General features: G+C 38.8%; 1 protein-coding gene across 10 annotated transcripts in view; it reads right to left on the bottom strand.

Moving 5' to 3' along the window:
- The window catches only part of LOC134220566 (signal peptide peptidase-like 3), a 149,900-nt gene that overhangs the window by 3,825 nt on the left and 133,400 nt on the right, over positions 1-12,675 (bottom strand). For all 10 annotated transcript variants that reach the window (XM_062699659.1, XM_062699651.1, XM_062699650.1 and 7 more), the window contains 4 exons: positions 5,968-6,574; positions 5,781-5,903; positions 5,071-5,719; positions 4,891-5,011 (listed from right to left, as the gene is read on the bottom strand). In XM_062699659.1, the coding sequence (XP_062555643.1) occupies positions 4,891-5,011; positions 5,071-5,719; positions 5,781-5,903; positions 5,968-6,223 (1,149 nt within the window). In that variant the 5' untranslated portion in view covers positions 6,224-6,574. The remainder of the gene's footprint in view (positions 1-4,890; positions 5,012-5,070; positions 5,720-5,780; positions 5,904-5,967; positions 6,575-12,675) is intronic.

Raw genomic sequence — 12,675 nt, 5'->3', positions numbered from 1 at the left:
ATTCAAGTGTAAACTCTCGGTTTTTGTTCAGGGGGTCCATTATACGCACGGGGTCCATTACTTGCACTCACTCCCTACCATTCCGAGGGTTATTTTAAGATGATTATAGAATGAAGCCAGAAATCGGCCATTTTGTAAACCACGTGCTTTTCCAATATTTTTTTTTTCAAGAGCACGAGATGAAAGATCCATAACGCGTATGGAGCTGAAATAATGGTAGATCGTTTGCTTAGTTATGCTGAACAATCATAATTTGAGTTTCAGCACTGTACGAAAACTATTACGCCAGATTTGGGCTTTTGGAAATGTATGTAGATAAACGTGAGGTGAGTTTGAAATTCACCACGGGCTTCATTCTATAATCACCTTAAGAATATGCACCGACGATTTTCAGCAGATAACAAAATCGTTTGATTTCACCATGAAAATCAACTGTGGCCCTTGCGGATTGTTGTCATATGAACTGTACACAGAAAAAAAATCCGTGGTAAAAACTACACAGAAAAAAATTCCATGGTAACAATTACTATTTTGTAGACTACGCCATGTTATTAAAACAACCACAAATTTCCGGTGAAATTAACCATGCATTCGGACAAATTCACCACTGATTCAGTTCATGTAACAACATTTCACCACGACCACAGTTGATTTTTACTGCGCGCATGGTAAAATCAAACGGGTTTGTTGTCTGCTGAAAATCGTCGGTGCGTATTCTTAAATTAACCCTCGGAATGGTAGTTTCGACCGCAACATTTTTTTGCGTGTAGAGGCCTTGATAAGAGAAACTCGTATAGGTATGTGCCGGCAATCAAACTGTTAAAAAACAGCAGCCAATCGAGCAAGAGACCTGTCAAGGAGCCAAAACTTTGGGTCAAATACTGAAAACTGCTTAATTCGATTTAGTACCATTTATGGATGAACAAATTTTAAATGCATTTTACATTTATTTTCAATAATATATGTAAAACAATTATGGATTATGAAATTTAATTGCTTTGTTTATTGGATTATATGGTCATGTGATGCGAACATATAAAATAGTGGTATGTGAAATTTTATCTGGAAAAACCATTTCATCCTTTTCATGTGCTGTTCTCTAATGAAGAAGATTAACTGCAGTGTTGGCAGAGCTACATTTTCTATCCGCGTTTCTCTTATCAAGGCCTCTAGTAAAAACTACTATTTTGTAGACTACGCTCTATCTACGCTCTAGAGCGCGCGTTAAAGCATTTCCGCTTTTACAATGGTTTTGTACTCGACCGAACAAGTCGCAATAAAGTGAACTAGAAAAGTATCTCGCGTGTGTTTTGTTTTCTCCCCGCCTGTTCTCCTTGTTCACTGTAGCTTCCTATTCAACTTCAACTCAAGCTTCAACTCTAACGTGAAATCTGTGTTGTCCAGCCCCGTGGCAAGAGATGCTTATCAGCGTAGCGAACATCTTCATGAATATGTCCAGCATACATTTTGAAAAGTACTTCTCCCGAATCGTTCCTTTATAAGCAACTGGATTTTATCCAAAAAATTGTTGGCTACACTTTTTCAATTTGTTCAAAAATAATACCAGCTATTGTTCATTCACAAATTACATAACGCTAAAATTGACCATTTTTAACCCCCACCCACCCCCTCGTAACGTTTTTTGTATGGAATGGTTCTAAAATTTGTATGGGCCGTAACGCTCGGACAGACACCCTCCCACCCCCAAAAGCGTTATGTAATTTGTGAATGGGCCCTATGGGCATGAAAATATATTGCTTTTTGCATTGAAACTTTTCGTTTCGTCACTGAAACCATTGACACTTCAAGACAAAATTTTCAAAACGACTTATCTGCTTTTGTAAACAAAGATTCAAACGACGTTTTGACGAATCTGATAACTCTCCCACGCAAACAAACACCATTAACGGGCAGCGGAAACCTTCACCTACCTATTGATGTTGTTAGTGTGCGTAGGAGAGCTATTAGATTCGTCAAATCGTCGTTTGCATCTTTGTTTACAAAAGCAGATAAGTCGTTTTGAAAATTTTGTCTTGACTTGTCTTCAGCGACTGCTTCCGCGATAGAGCATTTGAACATTTTATTCACTCATACATCTATATTACTGTCAAAATGTGCATTTGACAATTAAATTTTCATTTCATTTCAATTTCACTAATGAATGCTGTTCAATTTGCATCCCCGGACCATTTCAACTGTGATGCTCAACACAGTATAAACAATAATAATATCTTTTGTTTGATTCGGAGCGGGAGAACAAGTTACGAAAAATGATTTCGTGTAGCGTTTGATTTCACCTGTAGATTCCCTCCAATTCGTAAGTTTATTAAATTTTATCATCAAATAACATAATTCCCATGGTCAAAGATGTAAATCTTGCAAATTATTTTGAAAACAATTTTTAGATTTAACCAAAACAAATAGTAAACAAAACACATGATGTTTATTTTCGTACAATCTGGTACAATAACAACGGACGGTAATGAGCTACCGTCCGTGGATATGGTGGCTATTGTCAAACCCCTTGTGATAGTATAGGACGCCAGGGGGGTGGTGTTGTCAAATGGAGGTGGGCAGTGTTGTAAAATGTCATTTGCATTCGTTTGTATATTTTTTCTAGAACTTTTTTCAGATGTTGGCTATTGATTATTGATGTATGACGAACTTATAGCGCTTAAATGTGCCTACAACTTTGTCTAACAAGACATTGCTGTAAATATGTAATCTGGGGCTTGAGAGGCAAAATGTCATTCAAATGACATTATGTCAAATGACACGTGACATTTTGGAGAGTTTTCAGTCTCCAGCCTTAGATGTTATATTTAGAGCAATGTACCCTTGAACAAAAATATAGCCCTACTCAACCGTTATGAGTACAGCTAAAATTATGATGTGAATTTTACTCCTGAAGAAAGTTATTAACAAATTAGTCAAATGACATGCAGATGACATTTTACAAGCCTGGAGGTGGGTCAGCCACACTTACGAAAGAGCGGAGACGAAAGCTGCAAGCAAGCAATGAACTGGAATCCAGCAGGACATCGCAGCAGAAGCAGGGGTTCATGGCGACTCAGTAAAATCACAAAACAGATAAGCCCCAAACGCAATACAACGGAACGGCGACGGAAACGGAAAATTTGACAGTTAGCCCATATATTTTCTCGCGCATTTCTTGATATCGGCACAAAAGATTAATTGTTTGGGTCAGCAGATCTACTGTCTCTGGTTTTCTTCTCCCTTGCGTGAACGCCACGCTACGTCATTTTCCAAAACCTATCTGTATTTCCCGCCGAAACCATAATTTGTTTGCTATGGGGATTCCCAAATGTACTGATACAAAAAGCTGTGCTAGTGCTGTAAATGACCATTGTTGATGGCCACAGGGGCTTGAATTGAATCCCATCAACTTCTTTTATTTTATAGTTCTATACTATAGTTTTGTTTCAACGATGATTACGTGCGAAGAGTCATTGCTACCGATTACCGATTAGAGTCTCATATACATCGCGGAAGTTAGTAATAGGTAATAGTTTAGGAAGCAACACTAGAGATCTAGAGATAAACATAGATTACAATCTGAGTTCAGTACTATAGTCTTTCGGTCGATTGGTCGCTGGCAATCAACGTGGGTTCATTAGTGGTGGTGGTAGCGAAATAGTGCTGGATGGTGAAAAATTTGAAGTGGTAGAAGAATTCGTGTATCTTGGAACATTAGTGACGTGCGATAATGATGTTACCCGCGAGGTGAAAAGGCGTATTGCAGCTGCAAATAGGGCTTATTACGGACTTCGTAACCAGCTTAAGTCCCGTAGTCTGCAAACGAAAACAAAACTCGCGCTGTATACTACTCTGATTCTTCCGGTGGCTTTATACGGTCATGAGACATGGACGTTAAAGGAGGATGATCGGAGAGCTTGAGCGTAAGGTGCTGCGGACAATACTCGGCGGTAAACAGGAGAACGGTATCTGGCGGCGTCGCATGAATCACGAATTGTACCAGGTGTATAAAGGGCTGGATATTATTAAACTTATACAACACGGCAGACTACGGTGGGCTGGTCACGTTGTTCGTATGCCGGAAGAACGTCAAGCGAAGATAATATTTAGTAGAGAACCCGGAAGAGGCCGCAGGCTTCGTGGAAGGCCGCGTACACGATGGCTTTTTGCAGTTGAAGAGGACCTAAGGGCGCTCAATGTTCAGGGCGACGGGAATCGATTGGCCCAGGATCGAGTCCAGTGGAGAAGGATACTCCATTCGGCGTAGGTTCATCGAAGAGCTGTAGCCCATCAAGTATCAAGTAAGTACTATAGTCATTATATTTTAGCATAAAGTTCTTATTTTTTAAATTCCTAACACTAGTATTTAGTTAGCGATTGTAATAAGGTTGAAAACACTATATTAAGGTAATAGATTTAAGTAGATTTCCATTAAGTTAGGACTAGTCACATTCACTTTTTTCGTAATTTTGTTTACATCTATCTATAATTAACAATCGCTCGTGTAATTGCAGGTTTGCCTGTGTTCATTTGCCAGTGTCGTAGATGTATGTGCAAATGATGCAGTTTTCAACGGGGCGTAGCTCAAGTTTGAAATGATAGACATTGGAGGAAGAGCGACTATCGTTGTAAAAGTTTAAAAATTGTACCAAGGGCCCGTACACATATTACGTAAGCACTTATGGGGGAAGGGGGGTTCCATCATTTTCTTACGCACCATATAAATAAAAAATCATTTGTATGAAAAATATCTTACAATGGGGGGATGGGGGGTCAAAAATCCCAGAAAAAATGCTTACGTAATATGTGTACGACCCCCAAGTTACCTTTGATGAAAAATCCGTTTATACCACTATTGTTAACAAATGGTTTTGTACATTATGAGCCACTCACCTTCAAATACGCCATCGTCAGCAGAGGTAGCAACGTGAACGGAACTAAATACAGTAGAGCAGGTTGTGCTGCCTTAAATACTTCTGAGCTAACGGTGGCGGTTAATAAACCAAGAAAATAACTGCAAGAGGTAAATTAGTTAAACATGTATCAATTTGCAATCAAATTACAAATACCTACCCTAATAAGGAACAATGGAAATAAGTCAGCTTTGAACCGACTCCCCTCGGAGGCGGGACGCCAGCTTCCGCTGTTTGCGTACATTGGGATTTTTTGTACGCATCGTAGCGGAGTACAAAGCACAGCAGCAGCCCTGGCATAACAATATCACCTAGTCCAAGCATCGAGAAGTGGCCACTGTTGTGTATACTGGGAAAGACCAGCTTCCCTGGTAGATTCAGCTTCGGTGGTTCCTTAACTATTCCGCCGAGATTTAGCTTGCGAGCAACTATGCCAACGGGGTTATCTGCCGGCCGGGTGGCCACCTTGACCATGACATTGGTGCTAAAAATATACGATGAGAAGAATACCCAAAACACGTCGTAGATGAGCAGTCCGGTGAGTAATAAGGTTGAAACTTTCAGACTCGGTAAGCGCACGAAGGCTATAAATGCAACACACAGTCCCATCCCCATGGCATCCATCAGTAGCCAGTGACCAGTCAGAACCCAAATGCAAACTATCGATACTGCTAACGAAAAGCTGAACAACTCGGCCGCAGTGAACCGACCGCAAACTCCAAACGATATCCGATTACCATCAGAGCATGGCCGAATGATGTACTGACACATTGGGAGCAGGAGGAACGCTAGCGCCACGGTGGCAATGACTGAAATATACCAATATTAAAAAACAACTTTCAAACAGTTTACATTTTATGTAGTAATTACTTGCTGTACAGACGGCGAAAAGCATTTGCATAGAGTCGAAGAAGAAGAACATCACTAGCAGTGATATGGAGGCTCCCAGCGGTAAACACAGAGCATGCATTGTGTCTAACGTTGCAAATTTATCTATAAAGATAGCAAAACTTTAGAATTATTCCACCAAATTCATCACACCTTACAATACACATACTTTGCTCCTGCTGTACCGGTTCACCAGTGATCAGATTGTTCATGCTTTCGCTTTGGCGCTTCTTCTCTTTCTCGCGCTGTTCCTGTTCCATGTTAAGACTCCGGAAGCTGCCGTACACGATCAGTAGCATCGAGATGAGACACGTGGACACGCGAGACGAATCCATTATGGTGTACGATGACCACTCGCCGCTCTGCTGCTGTTGCTGCTGGAGAATGTCTTCTTGCTGCAAACCAGCGGCGAATCCGTCCGACATTGCGCGCAACCGGAGTTCCCGGAGTGACCGAAGTCCCACCGCTCGCTTTAGACCGTTGGCGGCACCGATCGGGTGGCGATAGCAACGGTGGCAGCTGTCGGTAGGTCTTCAGGCGCTTCGGTGGTTGTGGGTCGCCGTGATTATCTTTTTATTTCGATGGAACCAGATGGAAGAGAAGCTCGAAGACTACTGCTGTGTAGTGGACTGATAAAGGTTGCGTCTCTACCGACAGGACGCGCGCAGAGCTGGATCAAACAGCTTTCGATAACGGTTTGTTTGGATAGCACATGATTGCAATTGTGGTGGGGTAGAAAAAGGTGTGTTCAACTATGAACTGGTAGTGTCCATGAGCTATAAATGGAGAGAAAAGAGAAACTGGATAAGCATACAATATTTCCTGATAAGATATGAAGCTAATGATTGTTCAATGAAAACTAAGTAACGACGATGATGAGTAAAATCTGAGAGGTAATATATATTGATCCAACAGTCAAGAACTACACTACCGCTAGGCCAGTACAGGTGTATTCAAATTTGCATTAATGCGTCAGCACCCATGCCCAAGTAACACGTGCAACATATTCCATTTAGTTTTATTAGAAACAATTACAAAACATCAAAACACACAAAAGTTGCATGAAGATGTCAAAAATCTTTGAATTATTATCAATGTTCCATTAACATTGCAATACAACACGTGATTGGCATTAGAAAACCAAGAAACGTTTAAAAAAATTCACAATTGCCCATAGGTAGGTGCATCAAGTAACAAGAAATCAGAAACTTCAGATTGTATGGTTTTTATAATGAGTTAACATCAGTCCCTTCGAAGTGTTGAATGCAGCTGTTGTAGAGCGAAGGACTATCAATCACAGGATCCACAAAGCCAATCCATTTTTTAATTTTTGTTTTTTCTTTTGTGATATTTAGAAACATTTTTGCTATTGTATCACAATTGAAATATGTTTGCATAGGCTCCATCTCTTGAGCTTTTAGATTGAAAGAGAGTTATTCGGCAATAAAGGGGTGTTGCCAAACCTATACAAACCTTGTTTTCATTGCTTCAATTGAAAAATATCGCTGATTGTTTCTGATGTGTTTCTTGAGCTAGAAGAAATTATAGAATCGGTACACACTTAGTTTTTATTTCGGTAAAAAAAATAAGTGTTTAGGGCTTATTTTCTATAGGAGTGTTCAAGGCCTAGGCACTTCAATGTAACTACAAAATTCTTTGTATATGATAACCGCGTTTCAGAATGTTCAAACCCTGAACAAATCTGCCAAAGGCTATCCACACAAAATTTATACTCGAAGTCTGTTCATCCAAACTATATTATAGGATACAAATTAATTAATTATATAGGCTGAATCCACGTGAGACGCCGCGTCGATATACAACCGCACTTTTGAGATCTGGTAGAACCGACTTTATTTTTTCGGCGCAATTGTATAAGTGTGTGTATTTTGTAGCTCCTAAATTTTACGGACATCAACCTTATTGGAATCGATCAGTAGTGAAGGCTTTTGACCCACTGAAGAGGGAGACGGCGAGGATAGACTTCCAAAAATAAAGTACATGATTACGGGTAGAGATAGAGATAGACCTAGTGGTGTTGAGGTTAGTGCCTGATGGGGTTGTGCTTGAAGTTGTTGAAGATCTTGCTTACCTGGGGACGCCTGTGACACGTGATTAAAAGTGAAAAGACGTAACCAGTTTAGGTCCGTAACCAGTTATAAAACATTGATTCTACTACATGAAGTGTGGACGATAAAATATGCGAACCGGAAAACTTTGGGGTATTTTCAGCGGAAGGTGCTCCGTTTAATACCTGGATGGAAACTAGAAAATGGTGTGTGGCGCAGACGCATGATTCACGAGCTGTACCAAGTGTACAAACAAGAAAATACTGTGAATCGTATAAAATATGGCAGACTTCAGTGGGCTGGTCACTTGGTGCGAATGTCGGAAGAAAGAACACAAAACAACCGAAAGCGACCGACGACTATAACGGGAAGGCCATGGACATGCTGGCTGCACACGATGGAATCGTATCTAGGGACCCTCAACGTTCGGGGAAAGCGAAAGCTGAACGCTGACGCTGAGCCGGACCTCGTAACCAAACAGGTCTGTCAGCGAGAAATAGTATAGATTTATGGAAATTTCACATGATGTGGTAGAGAAAATGAAGTATATTTTTATTATAAAACAAACATTTAAGATTTTTCCAAAAAAAATTGGATTAAGGAGTTATGTGCCTTCTAGACTATGAGCTATATTATGTACTAGATGGTCAGAATGCTCGGGACGGTGGGTGCAGTTGACCTCCACATACGTCAAATCAGAGACCAACCCGCAGGTAAGCTGGCGACCAACCGCTCGAGGAAAACTGGATAGAGTAGCTTGGCATCAATGTTATCATACCCTATTTTCACTGCAAATAATGCATATATGACATCTCATCAATGTCAAGATTGTCAAGATTCTCTATATCAAGTAGCTATATCACCAGTCTGAACGTAGTCTTATAGCCTGTTCAGATTACGATCATTTAACGAGGTATTTGAAGTGATAATTGACAATCAGAAATGAAATGAAAATAAGATGAGTGAACTTTGAAATCAAGATTCTCATTATCATGTCAAATATCTCGTTAAAGATCGTAATCTGAATAGGCTATTATAGCCTATTCAGATTACGCCATTAATGACATAATAATTGGCGTTTCAGGGTAAATACGCTTTATGATGTCATTATTTACGTAATATTCCATACATTTTGCGCTGTCAAAAGATACCCGCTAAAAAGAGTCATAAAGAATTCATTACGAACAATTATTACGAGAGAGCTTTCGTTCTAACTGGGATGCAGGGAGAAATTCAACAAAACAAAGCTGACAAGCATCACGCTCTCTTTGCCAGAGAGAATTCTCTCTGTTTTCATTTCGTTTCGTAGTTGACAGTCATGCTCTTTCCGTCGCAGCAGGGTCGAATGCATGTTAGATGGAAATCTTCTGAGCGCTGAAGAATAACTCGGATTGTGATGGTTTTGTGGAAAGCATTTTATATGATGAAAAATAATGATGATAATTATTTATTCTCCACTTATTCAACATGAATTGTTTAAAAAACAGATGCTCTCTAGAATTAACATGAAGTATTTAACTTAAACCTAGATTTAATAATTTGTTCTATTTATATATATTTTTTTTATTTTAATAATTATATAATTTTCAAAGTTCAAGAGCCAATGCGGAAGACAATTTAAAACGTAGGAATGGTTGTAAAACGAATATATTTGATGAATAAACATGATTTCATAAATTGTTTCAATTCTGCTCCTTGAATGGCTCAATATACTTTGGATTTCAATATTTTTCACGTGGGACAACTGTACGATTTGAATGGGATGTATATATAAAGTAGAATAACCTTAAATAAAGCATGGATTGGTAATGCATTAATTCATCCAAAATCCAGTTTAAATTATATCACATTCACACGATTCGATTTTGTTAGAAGCTGTATCATTGATTGTCGAGTAGAACGCAATGGTTCAATTTCCATTTTTGAAAAAAAAAATAAATTGCTGAGTTGTCCTTCATACATGGAGATACTGGTGGAAATACATTTTAGTTCGATAATATTTCTTGAAAATTGGTCCAATCGTCCTTTTTTTATTTATTTGTGAGAATTCCCAAAAGTATCTAAATTTTTCTTTCAAATCTCCGTTTGATCATAGTACAGAATCAAAATACATTTTAAACTTAAAAATAAATTGAGGAATAGTCTGATTCCCCGAAGAACGGCGCACCCAACTAATGAATGTAGCTTCGCTCATTATCCTTTTTTTTCCCTGTTGGGTATTTTAATCACTGCGACCATTTGTTAGATCTATTGTGATATATGCCCCATTTCATATAGCTTTGTCAAGTTGACGCATCATTGCTATGTAGAGCAATTGCATCACCTTGACTACCAGCGTCTTCCCAATACGGTATTATGGTTCTGATGAATCGCACTACCAAATTGGGACTTGTTCTCCAAACTTCAGAGGGTTCTATCAGCCCCCTGTTGAAGAACTGTAATCTTTTTCTAAAATTGCCGGACAATGGCATAACAGATGTTCCGAGTCTTCCACATGTATACCGCAGAAGCGACATACATCATCTTGAAGTTTTCCTAGCAGCTTCAAGTGATAACGGCTCGCTGAGCAATGGCCTGTTACAAGACCTGTATATGTGTTAAGATCTTTTTTGAAAGATCTAAGATTTTGCAGTGATAAATACGTTTGGTGTGATGAAACGTTTAGACTGCCTCGCAATCAAGATGTTCTTCAAATGTCCTCTATTTTGAATGTTCCCAAGATTTCAGTTCCATTCTAAGAGAACACGCAGATACACCACAAAAGGTTCTGGACCTATGAATTGTCGAGATGAACCAAGTCTTGCCAGCATATCAGCTTGTTCATTGCCTTCAATGCCACAATGACCAGGAACCCAATATAGGTTCACTTTGTTACGACTACCCAAGGTTTGGAGTGACTGAACACATTCCCAAACGAGTTTAGATGTGCATCTTGCTGATTTCAGAGCATTCAATGCTGCTTGACTATCAGACATTATGCAAATATTTGAATGCCTGTAATTTCGACGTATGCATAAAATAGAGCATTCAAGAATAGCCTGAACTTCAGCTTGGAAAACAGATGGCCACTTTCCCATGGGAATCAAAATATTCGTCCCTGGGCCAGTCACGCCTTCTCCAACTTGATTGTTCAGTTTTGAACCATCGGTGTAAAACACAATCGACCCTGAACGATGATTTGGTCCACCATTTGTCCATGTGCTTCGCTCAAGATTAATTACATCAAAACATCGATAAAAGTTGTATCTTCTTCTCATCCAATCATCGTTGTTTGTGATCAGTGAGTTGATACTTATTTTGTTTAGAATACTAAGATGTCCTGTTAGGTCACCTTCGAAGAGGTTTGAATCTCTTTTGATCTTCAAAGCACTCTTCTCTGCTTCTAATTGAATAAATTGATCCAATGGTAGCACGTGGAGCAAAGCGTCTAGTGCTGTGTTCGGCGTGCTTCTTATCGCACCAGTTATTGAAAGAGTAGCTAATCTTTGAAGTTTTCCCAACTTCTTCTGTACCATTATAGCCTATTCAGATTGGGCTATTTATGACTTTGTTAAGTGAGAGGGTATCCAATTATTACGAGGTGTTCAGACTGCAGCAAGATAATATATCTTGACGTTTCCATGTTTCCTCATTTGCACGCTAATACAGGGTTGAATTCAAGGAGAGTTTTAAAATTTAATTTGCGAAATCAAGCATTTGTGTGGCGACAATCGAACATTTTTTCTGAACAAAGTTTCCACAAAAAAAATATTTAAAAATATGAAAAGGATTTTCGAAGAATATTTGAAGCTCTCATTAAGGATAATGAGCGAAGCTACATTCATTAGTTGGGTGCGCCGTTCTTCGGGGAATCAGACTATTCCTCAATTTATTTTAAGTTTAAAAAGTATTTTGATTCTGTACTATGATCGAACGGAGATTTGATAGAAAAATTTTGATACTTTTGGGAATTTATCAATTCAGCAATTTATTTTTTTTTCAAAAATGGAAACTGAACCATTGCGTTCTACTCGACAATCAATGATACAGCTTCTAACAAAATCGAATCGTGTGAATGTGATATAATTTTAACTGGATTTTGGATGAATTAATGCATTACCAATCCATGTTTTATTTAAGGATATTTTACTTTATATATACATCCCATTCAAATCGTACAGTTGTCCCACGTGAAAATGTTGAAATCCAAAGTATCTTAAGCCATTCCAGGAGCAGAATTGAAACAATTTATGAAATCATGTTTATTCATCAAATATATTCGTTTTACAACCATTCCTACGTTTTAAATTGTCTTCCGCATTGGCCCTTGAACTTTGAAAATTTATTCGATTTGTTCTATTAAATCTAGGTTTGGTTTAAGTTAAATACTTCATGTTAATTCTAGAGAGCATCTGTTTTTTAAACAATTCATGTTGAATAAGACGATCCCCACCAGTGCGTAAATAAAGCCAAAATAGCAACCTCTATCATGACGCGAACTCGCACCGGTCGTTGGTAAACGGGTATGGGAAATGTAAACGCAACCTTCGGTGAATAGCGAGTTGGCAAATTTGGCGACCCGCTCCAACCGTTGCCAAACCATCACACGGAAATATAAAGTAACCCATAAATAAAAAATCTGCCGTCTGCTGAAAAATTGTTCGGGTACTCATCATCAAAACCATTGTGATGGAGGTCAGTTTAGTTTGGATTTCAACTGATTGGCGGCGCTAGTGCATATGAAATAAGGTTAGATATCTCGAAATCTGGAATTTTTAGAATATTGCCGTCTTCTACAAAATTGTTCGGATGATTAAAACCATCATGAC

Source organism: Armigeres subalbatus, chromosome 3 (assembly GCF_024139115.2).
Source record: "Armigeres subalbatus isolate Guangzhou_Male chromosome 3, GZ_Asu_2, whole genome shotgun sequence".
NCBI lineage: Eukaryota > Metazoa > Arthropoda > Insecta > Diptera > Culicidae > Armigeres > Armigeres subalbatus.
This window is presented reverse-complemented; position numbering and strand designations above follow the sequence as displayed.